Genomic DNA, 26,472 nt, shown 5'->3' on the forward strand with positions numbered 1-26,472 from the left:
ACCTTTACTCACCCCGCCTATGTTCTCTCTTTATGACGAAGTTTTAATCTCTATCTGTGTGTGCGCGTGTGTGTGTGTGTGTGTGTGTGTGCCTGTATGTGTTTCTTTGGGGAAACACATAAAGGAAATGGTAAATGGAGAAAGAGTCTGAGCCTTTTGATCATACACAATCTCACAGGAAGAGGCTTCAGTTGCTCCAGATATGGGCATGTGAGGATGTCAGGTTTACCTCTCATAACTCTCATAACTTTGAGGGCCACAAAATGAGGGGTCTGACAGGACCTGGAGAATCCCAAGCAATTTTCTTTACAGGTTAATTCACAACGAAATTTACTTTATGAGGAATATGTCAACATTTGCATTTGTACCAGATGCATAGAAAACTAGGAAGGAATTTTGTAAATTAGGCTTATTAAAACCCCTTGAACCCCAAAGCCGCAAACTAGAAAAAGGGGTCTTACATGGTGTTCATTCAGATATCAGTAAATTGAATTGTAATCAACAAAGACACAATGTCTGCCTGTTGATAACTGACCATGCAGACAAGACCAAATTTCCTGGTTCTTGAAAGTAGTTTTCCTTTTTATCAGTGTTATTACTGAAACAGCAGATGATTTGTTATTAGCTCTATTTGATTGCATGAAAATGTATATAGTTGTATCATTGTATTGTATTTTGTATTGTTTTATTATCATTATTTATGAAAATTCTAATTTATTGTTGACATATACAGTTGTTTTGTATTTGTTTCGTAACAGTACCTGTGTGAATGGTCATTTACTTTTTGCGGCGTTTTAAAAATAAATTAAAGCCATCACTTTTATCTAACTTTAAAATTTCTAAGCATAGCATCACCTGGGTCATCAGCTGATACATTTTCACATTGCAAAGCAATGGAATTTGAATGAAATTGAATCGTTTTACATGTGTACAATACAGTCAGACTATACTATCAGTCTTTGCTGAGATACCTAAGCTGACACTCCTTTTGGAAGGGCATTTAAGTGATCAAATTTTTTTCAATCAGTGAAAAATGATTTTACCACATAAAGGACATATCAAATGGGTCTTGTGGCATTTTCCACAAGACAAATTTGTTCTGAACAAAATGATTTGTATATGTGTGGATATCTATCACAATTCCTGAAAAAGCTGCCTACATTTACATTTATATTTATTCATGTGGCAGACGCTTTATCCAAAGCGACTTACAAGTGAGGTAGTGGTAGACCACACAAACTTACAGAACGGGGCCACCAAGTGCTAAAGCGCGTAGCACGTAAAAACCCCCTATCCTCTGTTGAATCACTCACTACAGAGTGATTCTCCAAAACCACTCCAAACTGTCTTTGGCTGCAACATCAGCACAAGAACTGTGCGTCGGGAGCTTCATGAAATGGGTTTCCATGGCCGAGCAGCTGCACACAAGCCCAATCACTATGCGCAATGCCAAGCAATGGCTGGAGTGGTGCAAAGCACACCGCCACTGGACTCTGGAGCAGTGGAAACACGTTCTCTGGAGTGATGAATCACACTTCACTATCTGGCAGTCTGATGGACGAATATGGGTTTGGCGGATTCCAGGAGACCACTACCTACCGGAATGCACAGTGCCTACTGTAAAATTTGGTGGAGGAGGGATAATGGTCTGGGGCTGTTTTTCAGGGTTTGGGCTAGGCCCCTTAGTTCCAATGAAAGGTAACATTAATGCTACAGCATACAAAGACATTTTAGACAATTGTATGCTTCCAACTTTGTGGCAACAGTTTGGGGAAGGCCCTTTCCTATTCCAGCATGACTGTGCCCCTGTGCACAAAGCAACGTCCATAAAGACATGACACGAGTTTGGTGTGGAGGAACTCCAGTGGCCTGCACAGAGCCCTGACCTCAACCCCACTAAACACCTTTGGGGTGAATTAGAACACCAACTGCAAGCCAGGCCTTCTCCAACATCAGTGCCTGACCACACTCCAAAATCTTGTGGGAAGCGTTCCCAGAGGAGTGGAGGTAGTTATAGCTGCAAGGGGGGGGGGCAACTCCATATTAATGCCCATGGTTTTGGGATGGGATGTCCAATAAGCTCATATAGGTGTGATGGTCAGGTGTCCACATACTTTTACCCATATAGTATATGATGAAATCAGGTGGCATCTGCCGTATCAACAAAATATAACCTTGCCTGAGCTTGGCACCATGAACAAACTAGTAAATCTTTTTTTAAATTTTGTAGGGAATTCAAGGTTGCTGTTTCATACCCTGTTTACTTCATTGTTAGATTGTAAAACACATGCTTACGATTCATTTCAAATGCCGATCCACTGTCTCCCCCAATGCCAGTATTATGTACCTCTATTCGCTTATTAGAGACCAATACTTTGCTATCTGTGCCTGCTCTGGTTTCATACTCTGTCGCTTAAAGTGTTTAAAGTGTAAGTTAGCAAAGCGTGTGATTTCAACACTCAGTCTTTTTATCCCTGCGATGAAAGTGTGATGCTTGCGTATGTATCAGCAACACACGTCATGTATAAGCTCCTGTACTCTGCATATTGATGTCATATATTATATTATCATGAGACTGTGTATCTATTGTTACTGGGTGTTATCTGAGTTCCATTTCCAACAGAAGTTAAGCGTTCGCTGGATAAGGTGAACGCAGGCTGTCACTGCCATCAGGCTTCAGTCAGACTGTTTGTACGTGAGGAAGTGTGTGGGCAGACTTTGCTGTAAAATTGCAGTATTTGCAAGAACAGCAATCTCAATGTTTCCAGTGGTATGCTAAATACTGGAGAAGCTTGTTCCTTGTGAACTACAAGGTTCTGAGAAATCCCCGCCAAGGGGTTTATTGATGTCTGCCCATTTTTAAAAAATGGTAAATTTATTTAACACATCTGAACAGACCTTCACCCCATGAACAGGTAAGTAATACAAGCAGATGTGTATATAGTTCCACTTGTTTGAGCCACAGTTCTAAAAACTCACTAAAATTGCTTGTGGTTCTATTGGTGAAGCACCGATGTATGTCAGACATGTTTGTGACCTGTCCGTCCCACATCCTGTTGTTGGAGATCTATTCTGAAGTGTGTCATAGCATCTGTGGCAACCACAAAAATGATCCTAAATCAGCGAAAAACACTGCAAATAAGCACCAGGAGGCCTGTTTCTGACAAGCTTCCTGTTTTTCACATAGTTTTTAGGTGTGAAAGCTGAGCTGTACCAACAACAAAGCATTGTAACATTTTTTTAGGTAAGGACAAAAACATCCTCCTTTTTATTAACTTCTCTGGTCACTTCTTCAAGTAATGTGAATTTAACATAAAGAGGTGATCTGCAAGAAGGCCATGTTAACCTAAAAATCAGGACTGTAAACAAACAGAAAACATTATGGAAATGGACGATGACATGAAAACAGTTTGTCAGAAAATGTATCTATTTTGGATAAATGGTTTTATTGAAACAGGAGAAGAATTAGAAAGCAAAGAAAGAAAGGAAAAAGAAAAGAAAAAAATAAAGTAATAAAAAATCTAGAGTCTAGAGTCGAGAGTATCTAGAGTACTTGATGCCTAATTATTTGTATGTGCGAAAAATGAGGCTGGATTTTGGAAACAAGAATTACAAGTGTAAGTGATTCGATCCACATTCTGCTTTTGGCCTAGGTGTCGCAGATCTCTGCCTCAGTATGTGATTCAACAGGTGACTAAATGATCTGAGTAACATTCAAGGTGTGCCCTCCAATAGCCATACTGTGTTGAGCAAGTCATGCACTCATCAGTCATTAGGCGTTTAGAATTACTGCTAACAATAGATAAAATAAAATAAAAAAACTTAAACTTAACTTGAATTAAATTGCACTATATCAGTGTAGTTACACAGTAACTAAAAGCAGTAATTACAATGTGGTTATGGTGTAATGACATGTAGCTTCATTCTTGTTACATAATTATTTACCATAAGTGGCTAACTTCTTGAAGCCTTTAAATAATAATGACAGTGTAGTAAATGCGTCACAGCATGCAGTTACACTGTAATGTAAAATGTTACATAAAACTGTCTTCAGAAAGTAAGAAACACCATAAAGCTGAGATGCTCTTATACTCTTATACTTACAAATAATGCACTATATTGTTGTAATTAGTCTGAATGCCCCTGTAATCTCACAACACATCTGAACAAATTGAAATAATTCTTTTTCTCAGTGTTACTTTTTATTCAGTTGAAAAAAAAATTACAAACAGTCTTATACACAGCTGCCATTTCCCTTCTCAAGATGTATGGATAAAAATGAAACCCAACATTGTAGAGGTTAATAAACTGGGCTTGTAACCAGGGTCGTGCCAGTTTAATTCCCAAGTGGGTGGCTGTACTTTAAGAAGGGGACCAGCCCTGAAATATTTCAGCAAATATCAAGCTTATATATAGAAAAATGAAAAGGAATGCTGAAACGAATGCTTTGCAAGTTTGATGACTAGAAGGACAACGTGCATCTTCCAAGCAACTGACAACAGCAATCTTGACCGCAGTAAAGCATCACACTGCCCTCTGGTGGCAGAAATTACCCTTCAACATCCCGTTAATCTGGTGAGACATTCAATTAGTCGGTTGATCATTGTAAAACAGCACAAAGTTACACAAATTGCCAATTTTGCATGATATATTGCAGGATATAGGCATTTATTTAGCTATATGTATATGTATAACCTTTCCCTCTGTTAGTATGGCGTAACACAATGGTTGAGCATACTATGTCATTTTTGAATAACCCTAACCCTAACCTTGACATTTGATGTAATACAGCAGTACAGTATGACAATAAAACACATAACAAAAAGACGTTTGTTTTTGCTGTTTAACTATAAAATGCATAAAGAAGTACAGTTAAAATACCATGCTTTGTTCTGCTGCGGGGCAGTGCTATTGGTTAATACCAAAACCTTGATAAAATCATTTCCTAATATTGATCTGCACAGCAGAGGGGGTATTAAGTGGGTTACACTGTAACGCTAAATGACATGACCATTAATCTCAGGTACCTGGGCCATTCTGCAGTCTGTTAAAGTTGTTTGCTCTTTTGTAGTCATGGCTAAAAGCTACACACAGTGGCAGTAAATCCCTGATATATGCATGTAACTGCATCTGTTCTGAACACTCTGATCTATTCCATTTCTAATGGAAAATCCAATTGTTAACAGATAAAATAGCTTCTATTCTAGCTATTCATTACAGCATCAATTGAACTGTATACATATACCCCCAAAATACTGAGGATAAAAGAAGGAAACAATTACATTATGTAAACATTTTATATATCATGGAATAAAACAGGTATGGCATGCATTTCCTAAAGGGATGTAATTTTTCAGTCTTTAAGCCGATACACTTCACTAAAGCATTAAGACAGAGTTTGCGAATTTGGTGACAGGCAAAATTATTCTTTGGACAGAAGCTGTTCCTTGCCCTACAGAAAGTTTAAATCTCCAGCCAGGTTGCCCTAAATTTCAGGCCACAACTTTTCCTGTACCCCAAATATTTATACTTTACAAACATAAGGCTGGTTTGATTGAATTTGACTAAACTGATCTTTTACTGAATTGCTTTTTCATTTCAGACAGGTATGCGTTTTTGACTGAATTCAGGCAGTAGCCTTTATTTATTGCACTTTCAGTTTAACTCTCATGACTCTCTGGGGCAAGGAAAGCCCTGAAACAGCAAGCTTCACAGGAAATTCTCATAGCCAAATCGGCAGTCCACCCTCTTCGAGATCACAGGATCTAAGCCAGGGTACTCCCTCCTCCTGCTTCTCACCCTGAAGAGCTGCAGGTAGAAGGGGATTGGTAGGAGAGGTTAGTACCTTTGACAATACCTGCACAAATCAACAAATCAACAGACCCATGAACACACTCACGAAAACACTGACAACACTCAACTCCATGTCATAGAAATATCCCAAATAATTTCATTGAGTGCATTGACTGTTCTCAGCAGATGCCCGGAGTGACTTATACAGCTTTACACGTCATCTGCTGGGCTTTTATTGCTGAGTTTCAGGGTAAATAACAGAGCTTGGCAGAGGGCCGGTTTAGGTATTTGCACTATACTAAACATTACAATGTGGTTACGGCACAATGGCATATAGTTTCACTCTTGTTACATAATTATTTACCACATGTAACTAACTTGTTGAACCCTACAAACAGCAGTTATAGCGTAGTTAATGTGTAGTGCTGTGCAGTTATGCTCCTGTTACCAAATTAATTTCATTGTAACTACATGGGTGCAAAGTATGTAACATTACCAGAGGGCTGGTTTAGGCTCATGAGCAGGTGGACATTTTAATGTAAATAAGACTTACCTTATAGGTGACCGTGATGATGACGATGATGAGGATAAAGAAGCAAGCTAACACTGCTGTAGGTAAGATGATGAAGGAGCTCTCTGGGTTGCTCTGAGCCTGGGCTGCAGGTGAGGGGCAGTCTGGTTCCTCTGTAGGGGAAAACAGGGAAATTTAGGGTTAGGATTAGTTACTTATATTTGTGCATTTTCCCCCTTTTTCAACTTTTTGCAGCTGCCAGCTATATGCTGGACCCATCGCCACCGGAACCTCTAAACTTGCATAGGAGCGTGGGGCAAGGCACATGTAATCCCCTGATTCACATGCACGCCTACCATGACTATTTCCACACTAAGTTCCACAGTACACCAGGAGGTGGAGGGAAGACAGTTTGTTCCACCAATGTGGATTCCCGGTTCGAACCCACGGTGTAGAGCCTGGTCTGTGCTCAGAAGCAGTGCTTCAATTGTTAGAGCCCTATAAGCCTGCTTACAATCCTTTTACTGTTCTGTGTGTGTGTATGTGCGAATGTGTACACACATCCGCGGTTGAGCACTTCTGTGTGTGTGTGTGTGAGTGTGTGCGTGTGTGTGAGTTTGTGCATATGTGTGTCTGTGCGTGTGCGCACGTGTGTGCACCCACATATGAGCACGTGGGCACTGTGATTGCTCGGGAGGCAGGGGGTAACCTTTCTTTCCAGGAAGAGTATAACCGGATGACCACAGAAAGTCTCCCTGACACTCAACATTCCGCCCTGTGGTTTCTGTGCTCATCTTGAAACTGACTCTGGTTCTCAAGAATGAAACAACCGACTCCAGTCTGCAGAGCTGGAACAATCTTCCCACAGCAGTAACGTTACCATAACAATGCTCACTTAATGCGTGTGAAAGTGCCCGGGCCAGTTTAATCATCAGCTGAACTGGTCATCCAAAGTCAAACCATGACTATTATAAATCAAGTGGAACATTGCCTTGCTGTCCTCGTATTTATAGGGGAGTGTTTCTGTTTGGGAATGACTGCACATAATGTGGGATAAAGTGTCATTACCATCCCTTGTACTCAGCAGTCCACAAGAATCAAAGTATGACCCACGCACCAGCTATGCCCAAGGCTGCAGTGTAGTCAGCCCTGTAGCCCTGCAGGGTGAGCTAACTGGCCTTACCTGGGACATAGAAGAGGATGCCCTTTCCCGAGCTGACCAGGTATGGGGGCGGGTATAAGACCTCCACCATGCAGCGGTAGAGGTCAGTGTCGGTGCCCCTCAGCCCGGAGACAGTGAGCTCCACCCCGTCTGGGCCCATGTGTCCCCTGCACTGGACGGCGCCCCCTGTCTGCAGGAGGGACTGAGTGTGGTTGAAGGTGGAGGTGCACACCGCCTGGGCGCTATCGGCACCGTCGGCGCCGCGGTGGAGGGAGATGCGCACCTCGTCTGGCGTCCCCCGTCCGAGGTATGGGCAACGAAGCCTGATCTCGCCGCCGCTGGCCACCAGCCTGTAGGGTCTCTCCATGACTAGTGCTGGAGACACAGGGAGACACACCTGAGCGTTCACCTCCGTCTCTTTCAGTTCTCAGTTTCAGCCCTTCTGAGCAGCTGCGGTTATAGACCTATATGGCTTGTACTGTAAATTCATGCTGCCACAGAACAAAACTGTCACCTGACCCTTTTCGTTTCGATTTGTTTTTTTTTTTTAAGTTCCTTGATAATCTGCAGGAAGAACCTACACCTGGGGAGGTTACCGTTTCTCAGAGAGAGCGAGCAATTCCCGTAGTCCATTATGCAAAAACCAACAACCAGCACTTAAAAACAATCTATTCAGTCCAAACCCAGATGAAGCTCTGTAATGCTACCTGCATCGGGATTTTGATTGTTACATCTGCATAGATTTATGTTACAACTCCCTTCTGAGTGTGTATGTCCGCATTGTTTCCTGTAGCGGTACTTAAGATCAGATGTGATTGGAACTTGGGGATGTGGGCTTTGATAACTCTGATAACTTTTTTGTAATTGCATCGACATGGTTTGAATTTGTGTTTTGCCTCGGTATTTTTCGTATTTCTATAGACAACCCCAAAAATGGACTAAGTCTCAGTGCTGTACAGGTATGGAGTATGTCCTGCCAACCTGTAACGTGCCGCCGCAATATTGTTTTAATTTTGTACAGCTTTGTGTGAAATGCATCACAGAAAATGCAATTGATTATGTGTGATGGAATGACTGCTGATAGACTGAGCTGATTGAGTGTGTTTTTTAATTCAAAAAAGAGGCTTGGTAATTTCAACACCACTTGGTCCAATAACACTAGACCTAATAACTTTTGGGTAACCTTGTTTGAATAAAGCTGTGCAAAACTGTCTACATGTATTGCTTTCTATCACATGCTGCTGAGAATTCCCAGGAAAAGTGACATTCGAGGATGTGTCACCTCTAGGGAAATATTGCAAAGCCTACCTGGAATTGCATATGAGCTCTCATTTTTGACTCAAGCCCCCTCTACCCGCCAACCCCTCACCCCAAACCGCTTCAAGCACCCAGAGTAAAATTCCGCCTCAATCTTACAGTTTTTCGGAGACGGCCCCCCCAACGGAAAACAAAGCCCTCTTAGTCAACAGGAGTAGGGTACTCACCTCCCACTGCAGGGGCGCACAGACAAATGAGTGTGATTAGTTTAGCGATCATGGTGGTTAGCAATGCTTGCCAAAGCCGTAACGGCAGGCCTTTTTATATTCTCAAGTGTTTTGGAAAACCATGTGACATCAGCCCTTTTGTGAGAGCCTGCTCACAGGAAGCGTGCGATGTGCCAGCACTGCTCTTTAGAGCTCAGGCTGGGCTGCCGCTGAAGGGTGTGCTCCTCAACCACACGGAAAATGAGAGACGTGCTAGATGAATATTAAAACGAGCTCAGGGCTCGGCAGAGCACCCCTTTGAAATTTCATCAGCAGACGCACCCAAACTGAAAATGTAGATTTTGAGGTTTTTCTGATTGACGTCATTTCAGACTCAATTTTTAATTTTTTTTTTTTTTTTTTACATCTCTGTCTTTCTTGATATTTGTCATTTGATGGTGTTAGTTAGTATGTATTGTTCTATGTAGATTATTCTATATACTGTAGATCAAATGCCACAACTTTCAGGTTTTTGCCAGTGTTAAATGATGACATTACATAATCCAGAGTTGCTCTTTCATAATTAGACTAGGGGAAGGGCTTGGGAGAAGACAGTGAAATAATGATGTTGCACTGTTCAAAACTGAACTAATTTCATGGAAAACAATGACACTCAAATGCAGGTACTTTAATGAGTAATTTAGCTGTCTATGTAGAATCATTCTGACATGAGTATGTGTGACAGCCCTCACACTCTGGCAAGACATCCATGGATGTCTTGGAACATATGAGAACGGTGACCAGTTGAGGACAGCTGTTGACATTTGCCAGCGCTTACTGGTGACATTCTTTGACATTTTCTGGTGATTCAACATGTTGAATCTTTCTTTGGAAACCTTCCGTCTGCGGCTTCCTAAAACAAAACACAGCCAAAGGCCCCAGCACAAAATAACCAATAAAAAATGCTTGAGGGCACTCCCTGGATGTAGATCAAAATTCTATGTTACCAAAACTTAACAAGGGTGTCATTGATAATTTGATATTGAATACTGAATATTGAATGATAATTAAATACCAAAGGCCACGTAACAAAAAGGTCAGATCAATTACAGTATGCACACATGATGTAGAAGCTATATATCTATATAAACAGAGAGTATATTTCAGATTACTGGTCCATTTTATAAAGGGTGTGAGTGCTTATAAATAATTAGGTAGATATTTGTAATAATCACAAATTCTTCATAATTATGTTTAAAGAACGTTTCTCACATAAAAAGGATTGTTAGCTGCCAGATATTGCCCAGCAGATTTGAGGAATAGCTCATTAATGAAATAATAATGGATCAGTATAATTAACTAATGATAGTTAATTGTTTATTAAGCACTCACAAATGAAGTTATAACCATTAACTTATGATACGTTAACTTATAATCAATTGTGAAAGCCTTTTAAATGACATCATGACTACCAGAATTACACAATTAAATACTGTATTTCCATGTTTCCATAGGAGGACCTAGAGAAAATTAAATGGCACAAGTTAGTAGCTCATTGTATCAGAACAGTAGGACATGACAGAGTACAGGTGCATTGGTGCCAAATCTCGTCTCCACTGGGACCTGTGAGTGGGGTTGAACACAGCAGGACCTTCAGTTATAGAATTTTTCATACAGAGACTTTTTCAGTTACAGTTAGAGTTTTTTATTGAAGGTCCTGTCCCCTTGTCCAAATTTTGCTGGCACGCGGGGAGATACTAGACCAGACCAGAATGCAGCTGCATGATCCAGAATGCAGCTTCACGACTTGTCTACAATCTCTCTTAACATTGTCAAGTTACTCCCTTCCTTACTTCACTTCATTGGCTTCCTGTTATTGCTTGCCTCAAGTTCAAAACCCTGGTGCTGGCATACAGGACAGTGAATGGGACAGCCCCCTCATACCTGCAACCGCTCTTCAAACCCTATGTTCCCTCAAGACTGCTCTGACTGCTCTGTCCCGATGGGATATCTCCTCTCAGACGTGATCCCTGGCTGTAATGCTCCCTCAGTGGTGGAATGAAGTCCCCACGGAGGTCAGGACAGTGGAATCCCTGGCTATCTTTGGTCGCAGACTGAAGAACCACCTCTTCAGACTGTATCTCGGTTCCACCTCAGTTCCCACCCCTTAGCACCTGCTACTTCTAGGACTGGTGTCTATTTTACTTGCAGTATTGTGATATATTTTAGATTCTGTGTTCTAGTGTAGTTGGCTTCTGTTGCCTAGTCAAGTAGCACAAGTTAATTTATAATGGGGCTTGAATGGTGTTGTGCTCACACTCACTCTGGTCTGTGAGTGTTGTAAGCCTGGTCTGATGCTGCTGCTCATTGAACTTGAATGGATACACTTACATTCTATTGTGCTGGAACTCGCTCTGGGTAAGAGTGTCTGCTAAATGCAAGTAATGTAATGTTTTGTAATGTAGACCAGATTCCAGACAAGGGTGATGATGGTGCACACAAAGCCAGTGAAAGGTGGTGCAGAGGTGGAGGTCCGTGCACCTTCCATCTTCAAAGGGTCATGCTGTGAATGTGTGGCTTGTGCACTCTCCCCATAATATTTTACAAGGGGTGGCTGATTGGTTACTGTCCCGTCAATCACATTCTCCAATGGGCAAGGGTGGGAATAGGCAGAAAGTAGAGAGATGGGCCTTTTTCATGCTGGCAGCCACACTGAGGTGAGAAAAAATTTAGGCTTGTACCATTAGCGAAAAACAACACTTAGTAATAATAGATTCAAGTGTTTCTTATTGCTACATATTATATTCCTTTGGTGGCCCACTAGCTGGATAGCTATAGTATTCCTGTGTCCTGGGTGGGAGTATGGAGCAATATCAATGCTAAAAAAGAACTCAGGTTGGATATAAACTCATGAACTACCTAATATATTAACTGAATCTTAAATTAATTTGATTCATTTTCAAAATGTTAAATGCCAATTTCAACATCTCTAATTCAAATTCAGGTCTTTTAGCGTTGATATCACTCCATACAAGAGCTACAAACCTAATTAGTTAGCTAGTACCCTGTTTTTAGCAAGATCAAAAGGATCAAAAGCAGCATGTTGGTGGCTGTGTGCTCTGTACTTGGGGAGAAGACCCACTAGTTCCATCACTATATTAAAGTCTCCATTTGAAACACCAAAACAAAGCATTCTTGTTCATACTAAAAAACCACTTATTTCTACAATCCAATAGCATTTAAGGTAGCACTCTTGACAGTTTTGAGCAGATCATGTTGAGTGTTGATCACTTCCAATTATATTAAACATTCAGATTACACACATACCCATTAACCCCCATAGTTATTGCACAAGCATTAGGCATCCAGATATAATATACTCTAGCTGGTAAAGACTTAAGGATTCAAACAGATGGCTTTGTCATCCGACCAGATCAAAGATAAACGAAAAAGGATGTAAAAGCAAGTTTCAAAGCTTCTCATTCTCTCTGTGTCTGCAGATTATCAGCATGAACAAAAACGAAGATTTTGAAAAGGTTTGCAAAAACTGTCCAGCTTGCTTGCACATCTTGTGCAATATCTCTTGCAATTAATGGGAAGTAACACAAACTTAGAAATCTGATTCATTTCTGAAGCTCTAGCATTGCCTTTTTCTCTGTATGTATATTTCCATACTGAGGTCAGGAAACATGGTGAAGAGTTTTCTACTGTTTTTTCCATGGCTGAAATGAGAGAGGTTTTACTTTGCAGATGCACTTTTTTATGATGACATACTTAACATATTTTACAGTTATTAAGGAGAGTTCTTCACTGCGCTGTGCAATGGGGAAAAAAAACTGTTTCCTTCTTCCTGTGTCACAAGAACTGTCATCTGGTAACATCATCAAAATGGATATAGACACTTTTCCTAAGCAGGAAAGAAAATGTTTTCTGCTGCCTCCTGTTGGCAGTTTGCTAGCAGTACAGGAACCCATTGCATTTATTTGTGTTTTTTTGGTAACTATCTAAATCAGAGAAGAGCAGATTTGTGCATAAATGAACGTTCCTGACCAATTTTACTGTCAATTCCGCATCACCTTATATTATCTTGAATAGGTAAACCAGCCATTTCGAAGAAATATATACGTTTGATAAATCACAACTTCGTTTTATGCATGTGTTAATGAAAACATATACATATGTTAAATACTTTATAAATGAGACAAAATAAGTGCATTTAGGCAGAGTTAACAGGCTCTCGTTTTTTTCCTCTCATAAGTAAAGGAAATAGAATTTACACTAGCCTTTCATACTAGATTGAATTACAATTATCAGAACAATACAAACATTCAGTACTATCAAAAACATGCTTCTTGTTGAAAGTTTTTTGAAATGCTCATGCCTATTATCAGAACAAGTGTGCAGCTATTCAAACAATCAATCAATCAATTTGAACAGTCAACAATCAATTTGTTAAGCACATCAGGTATATTCCACGTCAAATCTCATTAGGCACATTGTGTGCTATTTATCTGGCTAATCCTTTTGCTCATAACTTATTTTATGCTAGTTTAATTTTTTGTTTTTATTGTATCTCACTTTATTTTCATCTGTGAAATAGTTCTATACTGTGTATATGGTGTGTACTGTTGGGTGCGGGAGCCCGGGGGTGCAACTAGCTGCCAGGATGGGGGCGCTCTAATTTATTTTCCTGTTATCTCCTGTTTTGTGAATGCTTGTCTTCCCTTTGTTTTATACAATTCATACTGTGCAATAAGAGGCCATGGGCATTGTGCAATAGGTGGTACCAAGGGAACTGTTTGCTGTGAACTCTGATTGGGGGGGTAGCACTTGAATTTGATACTTTTATCACGGTCTATTTATTGGTGTGGGGTTTATCTTTGTGAAGTGTGCTATTAGCCTTGGTGTAGTCTATTGTCTCAATAGCCTTGCGGTTTCCTGGCATTTTAAAACAGAATCAGCTTTAACTAATTTATTGGCTCCCCTACCCCATAGCCCTCTGTATTTTAACCCATGTTGTATGTCATGTTTTTAACTTGCATAATCAATAAAGCCTTTGTATGACTTTGTACATCAGCAGCCACCTGTATTCCTTCAGTAGAACAGCTTGTGCGGGGCCAGTTGCCAATATCAGGGTTCATCCCTCCCTCCCTTCATCAGGGAAGTGGCATAGTCCAATATTAGGAAATCTTTCAAAGTTAAACATAGTGAGGGTGGTGCTTGCGCCTCCCACAGGCCACACAAACAAAAAACACAAACCTTAAATTCAAGTTAAATGTTATATTGTCAGGGCTCCGCCCCCTTAAGCCGCGGTGTTTTTGTTTTCCCTGTCCGTGTGCTTTTGTTTCCCTTGTGTTCCTGCCCCGCCCGGCTCCCCGCCGGGTCCCCGCCCACCTTATTCCCTCATTGCCTGCACCTGCCTGCCTGCTCACCTGCTTCCCATCTCCTCGTTACCCCAGCCCTATATCTTCCCCTCGTTTCTCTGTCTCGTTGCTAGTTCGTTACAGTAAGTTTCTTCCTGTCTCGTCCCCGCTTTAGTAAACCTGCTCTCTGTTTGCCGAAACCTGTCTGTCTCCCGACTTCGTCCTTCGCCCGCCGACTTCATCCTGTTTGACTTTCTTCGCCCGCCTGGTTACCGACTCTGCCCGCCCCGACTTCCGATCCTGGATCTGCCCCCGGACTGCTTCCCCGTGTTTCTGAACCTTGCCTGTCCCTGTACGACGAACTGCCTGCTGATTGTAATTAAACGCTTGGCTACGTTTACCCGGTGGTCCGCGCTTGTGTCCCGATCCCCGTGCCTGACATATATATTAAGCTTTTGTGTTCTATGTTCTGCCTTCAGTTTTTCAGACTCAGTCCTTGAAATTCAATGTTTCAAAATGTAAAGTATGCCATCTGTGACTGGAACTTCTGTAGGAAAGCTGTTACTATTGGAAATGATACCAACAGGTGCATTATTAGTAACGAGTGCAGACATCAAACTCCACAAAGCAATTTGCCCTTCTCTCCCACTTTAGCACCACTGTACCCGTGCAGTCAAAAATTTCTCTTGAAATTTACCTTATTAGTCAAACTTACATATCAGTTGGGTGTTTTGATGTAGCTGATGATGCCATTTTACAGACAAAGCATTCAGTAAATCAACTCATCAAATACAAATTCAATTAGTTTTTGTGCACTGACATCACCACATAGTGTCACAGTGGGGAATTTAGGACCAAACTTCAAGCAGGTGAAAAGGAAAAGTAAAACTATTTTTTGTCTTTGTCATACAGAGCAGAAAAAGATCATATCTGCTGTCTGATACCATTTGTGGACTCTCCTCCAGTCATCTAGATTTGAGTAATGTGGTGCTGCTAACAGCAGTCTACCATCCCACTTACAAGTGCAAAATGCGATAGCACAGATCCTGTCTGGAGTTAAAAAATTTGATCATATCACACACATTCTAGAGCAGTTTCACTGCATCCCTGTAATGCTGTGTCAGTTTTAAATAATTACTTCTGACTTACAAAAGCCTAGAGGGCTAGGCTTGAGGTATTAGCATCCTATATAGCACTGTGTGTTGTTTGTGTCTGTTTGCAAAGAGTAGGTCACCTTGTTACTCCTGTAATTACACAGACAGAAACAGGTGGCAGAGCACCCTGCACACAGAGGGGAACAATGAGCAAGCACTCATGGAGGTTTGTGGCACTTTCAGGAGTGTTTCCTGCAGAAGCAAGCCTCTGACAGGGTGAGCTCCATCTACATGCAACAGGAGAGCTGCGTTTCCCCACCCGCTGTCACATGCAGTCTCGCATTAAAGACTGCGCAACAGACAAAACCAAAATCGACAGCTAAAAAGCCAACAGCACGCACGTTCAAAGACAGACAGGCCTCAACGGAAAAAGAGAGAGACACTGCGCTACCGTGAATACCCACTAGACTTACCACATACAGGCAAAAAGGAACCAAACCAATACGGAAGAGTTCCTCACTACCAAACGACAAACGACACAATGAGTCGCTAACATTGTCCTCCGGACATTTCCAAACACACTCATGATGCTAAGTGCTATTCCTACCACTAGTCCTCCACTTTGATTGTCATTAGGGACTGATGTTGAATTTTCTGTCTTTTCCCTGTACTAAATATTGTTTTTGTGTGCTTTGTCCCAGATCAGCTCTCAGATGGTAAATTGTCAAATAATATATCTCTGTCAAAAATGCACCTTATCTTCAGTTTAGCTTATGCCTGTCTCCTGCTCTGTGGTGTGTGGTGTCTGTTTTTTTTTTTTTTGTATTTTGTACTTGAGTCCCTGGAAATGTGTGTTTGTACAATGAAGTTGTTTTTAATCTATATAATTCTTACATTTGCATGTGTGCAATCATACAGTCCCACAGGAGATTTGAACCTACAACACTCTGATTATGAGCTCAGCCTCAGGTCCTTTACCACTACAACACACTGCCCCCCGGGGGGGGGGGGGGGGGGGGCATGTTTTGTTCTTAATATATATCCATTAACTGTGGCAACCGCAACCCTCATTGTAAGAGCCTGTGGTTAACTGCTTATTGTCTCTGTTTTTCTTTCTCTGAGACTGAAACCCACCACCAGCTTCCTGCAAGGCCTCAATCAGTAGTAACCAGGAGATGACAGAGAGCCACTGACTCGCACTCTCTGTGATTATGTGACTGCGAGGCCCCCCTATACCACAGTTAACATCCTCGTGACCCACATGCCTCTGTTTACGCACTACTGTGATGAGTTATTTAGGGTACGTCTGTAAGCGGTTTGTTGCTGTGGTGTTACACAATGTTGCCTCTGGTGTGAGGGTATGTATTGTTTGGTTGTGAGAACTGCTGTGTGGGAGCATCTACCCCCAGTTTTTATAGCAGTGACTCCGCCCAGTGTATGACTGCTGCCCCCCACAGGAAGTAAACACCATCAAAAGCTGGCAGAGAGAGAACTCAATAATAATAATTTAATTTATGTAGCACCTGTCAAGGATCTCAAAGGAGTTTACAATGAAGGGGAGGGGAGAGGGGATTGCTCTTCTCAGCCAGTACCATGTAGAGCATTGATTCAGTAGGACTGAGTTTCACTGACGTAGAGCACCCACTTGGGGGAGGCACAGCAATTTTCCACCAGAATGCTCACCAATCATCAGCTGAGGTGAACAGGAAGAGATTTATTACAGCTAATTAAAATGGGAGGAATGTTTATATGGCCAAACTGAAAATTTGGCCAAGACACCAGGGAACCTCAACCTCAACAAGGAGAAAGTGTGTTGCAGGGTTAAATGAGGGATCATCTGTTCATCTGCACACACAAAGCTGCAACCTTGGTGTAAAATTAATGTGAGTTTTTTGTTGTTGCTTTAAACCAAAAATAAACTGTCAAATGAGAATTTTAAGAGCACTCTAAAGAGAGATTAATTCTGAACTGTCTTGGAAAGTGGTTTAACTTGACTTGCTTAACTTGCTAAAAATTTACATGCCTGTGGTAGTGTCTTTGTTAGCATACAAAGTATACTATGCTGGTCACAAATGTACATTGTAATTTCAAGTCAGTTGGTAAGCTGTTGATGACCAAAGCTGACTAAAACAGATATTGATAGGTAGCTGGTGCAGAGTGAGCAACTTTGCTTAACTTTGTCAGTTAATTTTGTTAGAAAAACTTTACATTTAGGCCTGTAGATGGCTACCATTTTGAAGACTCACTAGTATGCTATAATATTGGGTGATTTTTGAAACCATAGACAGTTGTTAGCCATTTATCATTTGTTAGATTACGTACAGTAAAATGTGGTCTGCATTCAGAGGTTGCCAGCTAGAACTTAGTTATATGCAGTGGATGTTCAGTTGGGTGCTGTAGCTACTCCCAGGTCAAACCAAGCCAGTGCATAATGTGGCAGCACAGAGCCAGTAGGGGGCACTGTTTGAGTTTGAGGGATGTGGTGTGTTATAGTTTGAGAGTTTTAAAGGTATTTCCATTTATTGTAAAATTTAACATTGAATTTAATTTTTCATCAAAGGATGTAACAATCAGAAATTTACACAGAAATCTAGTACTAAATCTACTACTAATCTAGTGAACTCTAGCAGACACAATCCAGTGTACACTAAACATGAAAAGATTAACAACTTCAGTTAATAAAAATAATGAAACCATGAATCAGAAAAACATTGTGCACCTTGACATTAATCAGTCTGGGAACAGTCTATCACAGTGTTGATCTATATACAGGAGGATACCATTTACAGAAATAGGTCATCTCTTAACTGCAACATGGAAATGCAAAGTGTGATCACTTTGCAAGATGCTACCAACAAGCTCCGACAGGAAACTTGCGTGTGCATTGCTCTGTGTGTGTGTGTGTGTGTGTGTGTGTGTGTATGTGTGTGTGTGTGTGTGTGTGGGTGCGCGCGCAGTCAGATCTGTGAATGTGTGGAGCTGTGAGCTCTCTCACATAGAAGCTGTCAGTTTCAGGGTGTCTCTCCACAGGTCTTCAGCGCTGTACATAAAGTTCACACCTCCACCAGCTGCGGAACAAACAATGGCCGCCCTGTCGAAGGGCACGTGGATGTTACATCACGGTTGCATCCGGATCGTTCTTCCCGGCACTTGGTTCCACCGGTCCCCCGCGCCGGCTGGGTTCTCTCGCTACCACCCGATTCTCTCCGGGTGCAGCACTTTCTGCCGCGGCTTCTGCGCCCTGGGCTTCATGTTCATGTAGTCCTGCTGGAGGGATTTGTCACGTTCCAGCTTGCGCTGAAACGCAGAACAACAGAGGGAGCAGAGAGGGTTAATTTCCCTTCATCTTGAACAAGTGCCACCCTTCCCAACAGCCGTGATACAGTGAGCGTTCTGGTCTGGTTTTACTGAGAGGAGGAATATAACAGAGTCCAATGTAGCTAATGACACGTCCCTACATTTTCGCTTTACATTCAGAGTTTCAGGGTAACATGACCATAGCTCTCATTTAATCCATTAATAAATCTTTTTATTCAGCGTATGAGGAGCTGACATATAAAACGCATTGCTTGTTTTGTAATGTCGTCTATGCCGTTTAAGCTTCCTATATTTTGAATTAAAGAGTCTGCACTGACCCATATTACCACAGCGACGCCGGTGATGACCGCGCTGTAGAGGGTGAGCACACCACAGGCCAGAACCCACTCCCACATGGCGACGAGGTTACCCACAGGTGGACATCCTGTCCTTTTCTCCGGCTGACATGGAGGCTCTGCGGATCAAACAGTCACACAGTCACACAAAGGGACTCTCTCTGACAACGGGACACTGTGCTTTAAACCAGGGGATTTACAGCAAGGTCCTTCACGATCAACTGATAAGCTGAGTAGAGAATAGAGCTTCTGCTGTCATTCGAATGGCATTCAAAGCGTGTGAAATAACACTTGTGGTTGTATCAGCATGTCTAGGTCAACACAGTATTTTCACTTCTTTTTTGTTTCATGGTTTTTTGCCACATGAGCAGACTGCTATTCTGTCAAACATAGCCATTAACTATAGTTACAGACCTTTCTCTAGGCAGTGGAAATTGTTTTCACATAGGATTATAGTACTTATATATAGGATTACGTATAGGATTTAGTACTTATGTACTATGTACTGTTTTTGCAGAATGAATTAGATTATCACACACAGCATCAGGTCAAGGTATAGATGGTTTGTGACATAATGTATGTACGTATTTGTATGTATCCATGGGTGACCATGCTGATGCACAGTTCTGTTTATGATTCTGGCTGTTTAGGTTGTTAACTGATATGCTCTATTAAGTTAAAAGTGGTTTTGGAATACCATTCTCATACACTCGGTAGTACTGAACACTCTCATTGGGATTACTAAAGGTGAAAAAGCCATTTAATTTTATGATTTCATTTTACACTAACAGGACCAACATGTGCACAATTACCACCCTCACTGAATTTCAGTAAAAGTACAGACATTTTCAGTACAATTGACATTTCACACAGAGTTCAGAAATAATGTTTTGAAACACAGCCATCTGCACACTTTTTAAAACTTAATTTCAGAGGTTTTGCTTCATTGACATGGTGTAACTTTTTCTTCCTAATGTAGGTTTTTATGCATTGCTATGCACCCATTTCTTCCAGGGAATTACAGCAATGTAGCTCATTAAGTCCTTATTATTTCCTGTGTAAATACCATGTATTGCATCACCCCTGAAAAGTGTTTTGATAATTGAAGTGTGCATGTTGACGTGTGAAGGTGGAGGTGCTTTCCTGGCCACAGAGTTGAATTCCCCCCAAACAAAGAGAGATTCAGAGCATCACAGCCACAGTGTGATAGTACACAGATAGAAATGAAACTGCATTTATCTGGATCAGAGGAGTGATTCGGCCGTGTAAACAACAGTGTGGTGATGTGGTCAGGAGCAGAGCCTGCAACTCACTGGTTTGCTTTTGGAGCACTACTGTTTCAGCAGGAAGTTCTTTAGTAAGTATACATATGTCCAGAACAGTATTTGATGGATATGAGTGCTAAACTAAAGAATAAGAAGAAGAAGAAGAAGAATACATATATTTAATAAGAGCAACCTTCAAAAACCAAATACTGGGCACCTGTCAAGGCACCTGAAATCAAATCAGCACTCAGCGTGATTCAACAACAAGGAATGGTGAACAATAGTGATGTTAATGTTGCTGGACAGTGTGTGTTGCATCACAGAGCGTTTGCATAGGTAAACCACCGGCTGGGACAGCTGCATAAGAGAACCTTACCTCTGACGAGGACAAAGGTCAACTCCTCATGCTTCACGTAGGGAGGGGGATACACGACCTCCACCTCGCAGGTGTAGAGCCCAGTGCTGTTAATTACCAACCGGGAGAGCACAAAGTGGCCAGTGTGGTTTTGTCCAGACACCTGGAACTCCACCGCTCCCACCTCCGTGTGATTCAGTCTCTCGTCCTTTCTCAAACTGCTGAAGCTGACCTTTTTCTGCCCCCGGCAGAGAGTGAACCTGAGCTCGTCCCCGGTCACGTTCGGACAGCGCACGGTCGCGCTGCCGTTGACGGTCACCATCTCCACGCGGAGGTGCCTCTCTGTGGAGAGAAGGTTCACGGTTCAGAACGTACCTGTGGACATTTAAAGACAGTGCGGAGGAGGCGCAGAGGAGCAGAGGAGAGGACAGGGGCACACACGAGGTGTTCTACCCACGGCTTTGCCTTCAGCGCGCAGTCAGGAAGTGGTTTCAAGAGCAACGCTTCAGTCTCTCCTCCAGGTGTCTCGAGCTGCTTTCACTAAGCAACCAATTTCCTCTTCAACTGACACTGTCAATTGACTCTTCATAGGTGTAACCATGACTGTAGCAGCTGGAAACAAATCTAACAATTTATTATTATGTATATATTACTAGGTATTTGCTTTTGTTATGGTTTACCCCCTCCCCCTTTTCCTCCAGCTGTTATGTACCTTTGGAAACCTTCCTTTCTTTTAATTTCCTTCAGTTTTTCTCCCTGCTTTTCTTTGTTTTCTACAAACCCGTCTAAAAGTTTGAAGCTGAGGATAACAGTTATACACAACAAGGTTAGGCTGCATAAATCGTTGGCTATATAAAATCAAATTACTGAAAACCAGCAAAACAGAGGAGATGACACCTGGAGTGCAGAGGACTGTGATGGCTCTTTGTTTCAGAGAATAAACATTGATTTTAATCTTTATTTAATCTTAATTAATTATAATTTGGAGCAAATCGCAGAGTTATTCGGAGTATTGTAGAAGATGCAAGGACACTGCTGTTGTACCCCTGAACAAGGTATGTGCAGTAGTGATAACTGAGACTAAGATGACAGTTGAAAATAATATCAGAATATACAGAAAAAAATATTGTCTGTCTGATTGGATAACAGCATTTACCTACCAAATAACTACCAAATAGGAATAACTAAGTGACATGGGTGAGTGAAATGTTCCATTTTTTATGATGAGAAATGTTGGTGTATTTCATTCATATCTGAGGAAAAATGAAGCCACGCGCTCACTTTGTGCAATGATTTTTATGCCATACCATGGGATGCCATTTTGGTTTCAAAAAGAGGCACTTACATATAATTTTTCACGAGAACCATTGGTTTAAAAGAGTCTGTTTATGCCATTAAGGAAGCCATTTCAAAAATAGTACTGAAATAATGGTCAATTTGTCTCTCTAAAGAATGTAGTGTTCTCAGATGTGGTGTACTGAAAGAGTAAAAATGTAATATTGTTATATATTTGTTCACTGTAGGCCCTCACACCAGGTGACTGACTATTTTAGTATAGTATACAGTATACAGTATACAGTATGCAGTATTCCATCTTCACAGCTGCACCCCCATGCAAATTGACGCACAACTGTGTTTAGAAACTCCTTTCATTTTTGCAAGCAATGGTTGTGCCATGCATATGAATGTGCGTGTGTGTGTGTGTGTGTGTGTGTAGGTGTGTTTCTGTAGACATGTGTGTGCATGCACACATCGACGTGTGTCTATACGTATCTGCGTCCATGTTTGCATCCATGTGTGTTTGTGCGTGTCAGTGTGTCTGTGTGTGTTTAAAATTAGACATTTTTTACATTGTCACGTACAGTCCATTTGCAAAATCCATAGAAGCCTGACATTGACAACCAAAAGAATACTTCCATTTAGCAAATTTTCTTGAATAGAATCAGTAGGCTTTATGGGGTGATTCTGTTTGTCCCAATGTGACATTTATTTGGAGACCGTTTAGGACGTAATCAGTGACTCATTAATCAGTAAAATGAAACAGAGGGACTTCTGACCAGGTGGGTGAGAGTTTGACCGTGGCAGAGTATGCAAAATGTTTTAACTCTCAGGGCTAAGCTACATGGACCAGACTCTGCAAGAATACACAGCCAGGCCAGAAATCTTGTAAATCACAAAACACAGACCCACTGAACATACCCCACCATAAGTCCATAAGTTCATAAATATTCCTGTATGTCTACAATTTTATCCATCTCACATTTTTCTCTGAATGAAACGTTTATTCTATTAGTTGATTCAGCTCTTTAAATTGGCTTTAAAAGAACCTTCAGTAAATATGAGTGATGAATAAGAATCACAACTACAAATCGTTACCCCTTGAAAAAAAAAAACTAGCTGGAAGAAGCTCTTCCAGGCCATGCTGAAAGTTCTTTAGCATGCTTGTAGGTGTTGTTTTGTTGTAGATGCCTGTGAGGTCAACACTCACCTTTCGAGCAGGGGGAGAGTCCACCGTGGGCGGCCAGGAGGCCGAGGTGGAGGAGGTGGGTCACTGTGATCCAGGAGACGCTCATGATGGCTCCTTCGCAGCTCCAAATGAAACTGAACCCCGATGGGTGGCTCTTAAACTCCGCCGCAGGAAGGAAGTGCCGCCGCGGAGGCACTGACGGTCCAACAGTCAGAGCAACCCTGCACGCACCTCCCGCCGGGAGGCACAGCAGTTGTCAGGGCAACGATACTAGCCCGCTGTGCTGGAGATGAAAGATCAAGGTTGCCAAGTGCAGAGGAAATTATCCCGTCCACGCAGCTGGGGCAGCACCAGGAGAACGAAGGCCTGCACCACGAAAAAGAGCAAGAGTGGACTTCATAAAACAGCCCCCTCCCAAAAATAAATAAGCATTGATAATCAGTCTTGAATTTGAGAAAGGGAACACTGAGAATGAGCTGAACACATGGCTCCGGAGAGACAATCCTGATTCAAAGATGTTCAGCTGTGACTTTCTGTTGGTGTCAGACATGTTCATGCTGTACCTGTACTAAGATCTGCACTGAGCTACGGTGTGCTTCACTGGTGTCACCAAACCCAGTAGAAAGTTTCTATTTGATGTAACATTTGACACCTCTGTATATTTGCTCACTGGGGCTGATAGAATCACGTTCATGTGTTACTGTGACACTTTTTTCTCTTCTTTTCTCATGACACGTGAAATCACTCTTTTGTTCGCATCATCTCTGACTGCATCCTTTTCAGACCTGTTTTTGCCAGTTTACACCGCTATAATGTGGCAGATTTAACCCTTTCCCAGGGACTCTGTGCGCTGCTGGTGGCTCTCTGTAATGAGAAAGGAGAAGTGGGGCTGCTTTCTCAGGGCAGGGGCGTAGAAACTAAAAGCTGAACCTGTCTGAACCGCAAGGCTGTGGCTTTTCTGCACTTTCTCAGGTGTTCGTGTGCAGCTTGGGGGGTGCACTACTTGCAAGCTCAGGGGGGGATGATGTGTGCACGAGGGGAAACTCCACCGCAGGGTTCCCCTCACCCAATCCCTCCCCCATCTTTGGGGTATTCTAGGGAGACCCTTACAGCTCTTCCACACCCCCCCCCCCCCCCCCCCCACCTGTGACTTTTGACCTCAGTATACTCTCTTGGGTGATAACTGGATGAGAGATCTATTGCTCTTGACCTCTACTCTGTAGGATCTAGGATCTTCTGAATGAACAAACCTGTGTAAGTGTGTGTCTTCCACTGATGCTGCTGTGTTTGCCAGTTCTCATACAAAATCAATAGCCCCATTCACCAACATTTTAACACGATTTGTGGCTTAGTGGCCCAGTCAGTAAAAGTGCTTGATGTTCAATCACAAGGCTGAGCCCCACAGCCCAGGTTCAATCCCAGCCATGTCGTCAGCTGACAAGAGTCCAAGCGGTGGAACGAAATTGGCTCTGTTCTGTGGGCATATAGGGGAAGGTAAGTGGGCCAGGAGCTTGTCCATCCCATAGCTCATCAGTGTCCCCCACTGATCAGTCAGTCTGCCTGCATAAAGCTGTGTGTGAAGTGTCCTCCTCTGACTCATGTCTACACAAGCTTGGTGTGGAGATCCCATAGTATAAAGGAAGCAGTAGTTGACATCACATTTTGGGGGATTCTCTGACACAGTTGGGCAGTCCAAAATCAGGAGAAAAATGGGGAAAAGCATTAGACATTCCAAATTTATAAGGGTGGGTTAAGGGTGGGAAGGTATACTACAGGCAAGAAATGCAAACAAACAGATGCTTTCATTTTCTAACTGCCTCTTGAGTTTCACTAAATAGCTAATTTGGAGGGAAAAATGGTAATGTGTGTACTAGACCCTAAGCCCAGCAGTCATTTCATTAGTCATGTCTTCATACATACATATGTCTTCATACAGTTTCTGAGTGTAGTGTACATGAACACACCATTTCCTTATGGGCTGGAATTGTTTGTGAATTCTCTGTGGCTGGTTGTTACTGCACAGCAATTATTTTTAGCAAACCCTGACATTTAAAAAACATGTTAGTCGCAAGCAGTACAGAACATTTTAGATCTTTGTGAGCCAACAATAGGTACATGCATTTTCTGCTTGTACTGCTCCCAGGGTCCTACAATGTACACTGGTTTTCATTTCAGTTGAACTCTCACTCATTTAGATTTCCTCAAGATGTTAACTGAACATTGCTGTAGATTTGAATAAATGCAGAATCTGTTTACATCTGTGTTTAATCTTATATAAATTCTCTCTGAACAAATTATGCTGTTACAGACGTGTTTGTAATACTATGGAAAAGGAAACTTGTTTATTTGGTATATTTTTGGGAATATCTGCCCTTTGAACAAATTTAGTACAGCTGTCCCAATTAGGTATAATTAGTTATTCAATTTCTGATTCTAGGCCCCATTGAACAGGGAATTATTTTTACTCAATTAAGATGAATACTTGTTTGTATTACTAATTTGTTTAAGGGACTCAGCTGAATAGAATTAACTTACAGAAATATCTCACATGTATAATTCTGTTAGTGAAAACATACGTCCTGTAACAGAGAACTGACAGCAGATACAATATTACAGTGACACCAAACAGACTAATTTAATAAATTGTGGATTCAGCTGGAATGCAAACCATCTTAGACAGTAGGTCCCCAGAACTAGGACTGGAAAACACTGCTTTTGAACATGTGTAATGCATATATCATTTTGTATTAACCAAGTTAATATTGATATTAACAGTATTTAACTGTAAATATCAATGTTAAAAAACTACATTTAAAACAGACAATAATTAAAAATGACCCAACATACCACAAATATATTTTAAGAAAATTATTTCTTGATTATTTAATGCTTTTACACTGGAAAATGACCTATGTTCCCTATTTACAACCTGTTAGAAATCTATTTTTAAGTCATGCTCAATTATTAGACAGCAATTGTATGTCTAGTTTGTCTACAGTTATATGTACAATAATATCATGTATGTGTTTATCATCTGTGTTCTGACAGTATAAATAAGCTGTTATGTGAACACAATTCTTAATGACTTTATTGAAGACCATCATTCCATGTCCAAATAAACGTCCTCTATTTTTCAGTTCTCACTAGCGGAGAGCTACAGTAGGGGAAAGTGATCGCAGCACTTGACAGGATATGTCATACTTCTTTCTGTACAAGACAACAAAAAGACAAAAGACTCAGAAATTCAGATTTTTTACAGATTACTGTCTCTGGTCAAGAAGAGAACAGTTCTAGACATTTCACAAAAAAAGAACAAGAACAACTTGTGAATTGTCTTCCAAATTTA

At 41.5% G+C, this 26,472-nt stretch overlaps 2 protein-coding genes across 2 annotated transcripts; both read right to left on the reverse strand.

Moving 5' to 3' along the window:
• Nucleotides 1-5,709: 5,709 nt before the first annotated feature.
• Nucleotides 5,710-9,002, reverse strand: LOC118785858 (T-cell-specific surface glycoprotein CD28-like). The gene is made up of 4 exons (XM_036540805.1): nt 8,951-9,002; nt 7,488-7,841; nt 6,347-6,477; nt 5,710-5,808 (listed from the first exon to the last, which is right to left on the reverse strand). The coding sequence occupies exons 1-4, from the start codon at nt 9,000-9,002 to the stop codon at nt 5,710-5,712; spliced, it is 636 nt and encodes a 211-aa protein (XP_036396698.1).
• Nucleotides 9,003-18,105: 9,103 nt separating this feature from the next.
• On the reverse strand, nt 18,106-23,517 carry si:dkey-1h24.6 (T-cell-specific surface glycoprotein CD28). The gene is made up of 4 exons (XM_036541220.1): nt 23,148-23,517; nt 20,681-21,001; nt 19,022-19,158; nt 18,106-18,683 (listed from the first exon to the last, which is right to left on the reverse strand). The coding sequence occupies exons 1-4, from the start codon at nt 23,230-23,232 to the stop codon at nt 18,576-18,578; spliced, it is 651 nt and encodes a 216-aa protein (XP_036397113.1). The 5' UTR covers nt 23,233-23,517; the 3' UTR covers nt 18,106-18,575.
• Nucleotides 23,518-26,472: the final 2,955 nt, after the last annotated feature.

The sequence above is a fragment of the Megalops cyprinoides genome, chromosome 11 (genome assembly GCF_013368585.1).
Source record: "Megalops cyprinoides isolate fMegCyp1 chromosome 11, fMegCyp1.pri, whole genome shotgun sequence".
Classification (NCBI taxonomy): Eukaryota; Metazoa; Chordata; class Actinopteri; order Elopiformes; family Megalopidae; genus Megalops; species Megalops cyprinoides.